Source organism: Miscanthus floridulus, chromosome 6 (assembly GCF_019320115.1).
Source record: "Miscanthus floridulus cultivar M001 chromosome 6, ASM1932011v1, whole genome shotgun sequence".
In the NCBI taxonomy this organism is placed as follows: Eukaryota; Viridiplantae; Streptophyta; class Magnoliopsida; order Poales; family Poaceae; genus Miscanthus; species Miscanthus floridulus.
The window spans coordinates 1,691,556-1,695,906 of record NC_089585.1 but is presented as its reverse complement, the minus strand read 5'-3'; the positions used below and the strand labels follow the sequence as shown (position 1 = coordinate 1,695,906).

Below are 4,351 nucleotides of genomic sequence, written 5' to 3'. Positions count from 1 at the left end.
ACAGCATGTTCGCTTGTTGGTTTCAGCCAGTCCAAACCAGTCAGCCAATAGTGTTTTCCTCTCACAATAAACCAGCACCAGCCAGCCCAAATCAGCCCAGAAATCAACCAGCGAACAGGCCGAAAGAATGTGGGTGTTTTTGGTTCGTCGTCCAGGCAACCTCTGTCTTGACCAGGCAGCTAACAAGCCGTTGATTTTGAGGCATGTTTGGTTCCCGCCACCCTTTAAACACATGCCTAGACCAGACATTACCTGTAAAACACATCTGGGCCAGACATAATAACGCCGGTCGTTCGATGTGGTTACGCGGTTGCCTGGGGGTGCCAAGGCAAAGGATTCAAACCAAACACGTCCTACGCATATAGATCAGTGCACCCGACGATATATATAGCCATAATATGGGCCCCTTTTTTTTTGCCGAGCACAGAGCAGAGAGGATGGTGAGTTTTGTTTTGAAAGAGCAACAGGGCACGTTCCTACCGGTTGAGGTCATGAACCTATACAACTTTAGGGCGCGTTTAGTTGGCAAATTTTTTTGGGTTTGGCTACTGTAGCACTTTCGTTTGTATTTGGCAATTAATGTCTAATTATGGACTAATTAGGTTCGAAAGTTTCGTCTCGCGATTTCTCATCCAACTGTGCAATTAGTTTTGTTTTTCGTCTACATTTAGTACTCCATGCATGTGCCGCAAGATTCGATGTAACACTTTGAGCTTGCTCTCGGTAAAACAAGGGGAGGAGCTTCGTCAGGCAGGAGTTACTACAGAGCACAGTGCAATTGTACTCCTACATGCTGCAGACTAGAATTGAATCGCCTGGCTAGGCAGCCTCCGAGCTTACTGATTGCCTGCTACGACCTAGCATCTCAGTCGTGGCGACGCAGCTACAGGTCTTGGGCGGGCGCGGCCGGCGAGGTGATCGTGTGACCGATCCAGCGCGCGAACGTACGCCGGCCCCATCGGCCAAGAGGTGGGCGGGCGCGCGGGACACGGGCAAGAGGCAAACAGCACGGCCACGGCCACCGCGCTCCGGCTCCGAGCCGTCGGCGTCGGCGGCCCCATCGGCCGGCAGTCGGCACCCCCTCCCTGAAGGCCTGAACCTGGTCGGACTGCGGAGTGAGTGAGCAGAGCACGGCTGGCGCGGCGGTACGGGCACCCTGGACAGGTACCCCTGCCGGAGCCGCTGACACAACAGGACACGTTGTCCGTCCGTCCCCGTGGCACGTCCTTGATCGCAAGTGCCGCATCACATCGCGGATGCTCCGGTCGGCTGCTCACCGATCCTTCTTCGTCCACTGCCCGTCATCATGGGAGATGATGTTGATGATTCCAAGCCAAAAATGCACAGTCCGTGTCAGGATCGGAGGCTAATCGCGAAAAGCGTAACACGCGGAGGAATCTGTCGGTCTGTTCGGTTTCTGGGCTGGTTTGGGCTGGCTGGTGTTGGTTTATTGTGAGAGGAAAACGGCTGGTTGGTTTAGACTAACTGAAACCAGCAAACGAACATGAAAAATACTATTAGCTGACTGGTTTGGACTGGCTGAAACCAACGAGACGAACATGCTGTGTGTCAGAGTGCGATCATCTCCGTCATCATGGGAGATGATGTTGATGATTCCAAGCCAAAAATGCACGTCCTCTTCAACCTCTTCATTTTCATCATTCTTTCAAATCCAATTTCCATAATTAAAAAAAATTGTCTTTTGTTTTTCCTATTTTCCCTTTCTCCGCCCTAAAAACAGCGCCCTGTTTAGCTTTTTATTATGCATATACGAGCAAAAAAGACAGAACAGTCCGTGTCAGGATCGGAGGCTAATCGCGAAAAGCGTAACACGCGGAGGAATCTGTGTCAGAGTGCGATTATCCGTAACCCAGGATGCATGATCAGCAGTCGTACTACTACTACGTCTACGCCCAGTCCTCTCCGTCGACCTGCTTTTCCTCACGTTTCCTAGTGCGCGGACGGACGCACTCACCAGTCACCACTCACCCAGCCAATCCAATTCAAAACGCACGCCGCCGCCGCGGTTCCCTCGCACGCTTCCCGCTATATATAACCACCAGTCCACCACCACACTCGCAGCCCGGCCGGCGGTGCTCCACTGCTCCAAGAACCACCACCGCCCCGAGCCAGCAGCAGCGGCGTCGGCAATGGACCACGGGGGCGGCGGGAGGAGCAGCAGCCGGCTCCGGGACCGCCTGGCCCGGATGTTCCGCCCGGGCTCGCTGCTCCGCTCCACCTGCAACACCACCGCCGGCGCGTCCTCCTGCGCCTCCTCGTCTCCCGCCGGCGCTGGCGGCGTAAGAGCCGCGTCCACGGCTAAGTCTGTGCCGCCGCCTCCCGCGGCCGCCTCCGCGTGCTCCTCCAGCCGCGCGCTGCTGGCCCCGGACGCTGCCGCCGACAGAGACTCGTTCCTCGCCTCCTCGCGGCGCGACCTCGTCGGCCGCACCGAGTCCTTCTCCACCGCCGTCGACCGCCTCCACCACCGCCGCCGCTTCTCCGTCGACGCGCCGGCTCTGGCGGAGAGGAGCAGGGACAAGGAGGGGAAGGAGAAGAAGAGCCCGCGCGACGAGTACGGTAGTCACCACCGCCCGCTCGGCGGCGGCGGCGCCAAGAACGACAAGACGATGATCAGGATGAAGCTGCTCTCCAACCCCTACGGCTTCAGCAGCTCCGACGACGAGGACGCCGACACCGACGTGCTCAGCAGCGACGCCGAGGACGACCTCGCCGGCCGCGGCGTTTGCAGCAGCAAGAGGCTGGCCGGCGAGTCGGCGGAGACCTTCTTCTCGTCCTCGCGAAGCTTCTCCTCCGACTCCTCCGAGTTCTACACCAAGAAACAGAAGAAGAAGACGACGACTACGGCGAAGACCAAACCCCCTGCAGCGTCCTCCGGCAGTAGCAAGCCACCGAGAGCACCGACGACGACGAAACCGGGCCATGGTCGCCAGAGCCAGGTCCATCCCGCCAGCGCCAGGCGTCAGCGCCAGCACCGGCGCGCGGCGAGCAGCTGCGACACGTGCGGCGTCCGCGACGGGTTCCGCCCCGTGGTGTCGGCGGCGGAGGAGCAGGTGCGCAGGGGGTTCGCGGTGGTGAAGCGCTCCCGGGACCCGTACGCAGACTTCCGCTCGTCCATGGTGGAGATGATCGTGGGGCGGCAGCTGTTCGGCCCGCCGGACATGGAGCGCCTGCTGCGCTCCTACCTCTCCCTCAACGCGCCACGCCACCACCCCGTCATCCTCCAGGCATTCTCCGACATCTGGGTCGTCGTCCACGGCGGCTAGCCGGAAGCGGCACCGGCACTTGCTAGCTGCTGCTGCCACTGCTACATAACTACCAGTACCAGCTTCGTCGTCCATCGTCATCAATAAGCTTGTTAAGAGTGCGCCCTGGGTTAATGAATGGAGCTTGTTGTAATCGTAGCTGTGCAACTGTTCATGCATGATTAATCTTCCTTGTTAATCCATTTCACATTGACTTATTTTGGTCTGTAATTTCGTGGATGTGGTCATGTGGATGACAGGGACCGTGCACTGTGAGTTTAGTACTAGTGTTTCTAGGCTCTGAGCGCCAACTTCAGATTTGGAAGTGGATTTGGGATTTGTTTGACCAGAGATCAGACTATCAGAGACAGTGTCATGGCTTTGTTTGGTAGCTGAAACATAGATACTACTCCTAGAGAGTGCATGTGCGTGCTGTTCCTGTGCGGCCGTTTGATTTTCAATCGGGGGTCAGCCAATCATTTGGACTTTAGGAACCATGACGATGATGATGGCAACACTGCACGTACTGGAGTACTACTCCTTGTGCTCGCTCGTGTCACATTATTTGTTTGTGTCGGCAAAAGGCAACACCAGCACCGTTGGTTGAGTGAGGTGAGGGCTTGTCAATCAACTGAAGTTTCAAAACGGACCGACCTGTCAACCCTGACGTGAAGCGACTAGGAGTGGGTATTGGCCCGGTTCATTCCGCTGAAATTTATTGTGATGCGAAAACTACTATTCATTCGCTGAAAATCACTGTTGATGTTTAAACTGATTTGTTGTCATCTGCATGCGAGACATCAAACACCAACACCATTGAAAAATGCACGCATGTTTTCGTTTCAAAATCTGGAGAGTTGGCGAAGCAGGCACGCAAGCAATGCGCTGTGACAGTCAAGAGCGCATTGCAGGACAAGCAATGTGAGGTCAGGCTCGGCACAAATTGACAGTGGCTACACGTCAAAAGGGCGCTTAAATTGTAACACCAGAACCAACCACTTCAGTATTTATTACTACTAGTAGCTCACTACTACACTTGCTTTGTGCTGAAAAACGAGACATGCTGCCAAACAAATTAAAACAGCCAG

At 55.8% G+C, this 4,351-nt stretch overlaps 1 protein-coding gene across 1 annotated transcript; it reads left to right on the top strand.

The window, feature by feature from the left end:
• The first annotated feature begins 2,063 nt into the window (after positions 1–2,063).
• LOC136457400 (uncharacterized) lies at positions 2,064–3,563 on the top strand. The gene has a single exon (XM_066457431.1). The coding sequence runs from the start codon at positions 2,151–2,153 to the stop codon at positions 3,282–3,284; it is 1,134 nt and encodes a 377-aa protein (XP_066313528.1). The 5' UTR covers positions 2,064–2,150; the 3' UTR covers positions 3,285–3,563.
• The last annotated feature ends 788 nt before the right edge of the window (positions 3,564–4,351 follow it).

Bases quoted from the DNA above. Each gene is read 5' to 3' on its own strand.
- LOC136457400 (XM_066457431.1), top strand. From the start codon at position 2,151: ATGGACCACGGGGGCGGCGGGAGGAGCAGCAGCCGGCTCCGGGACCGC.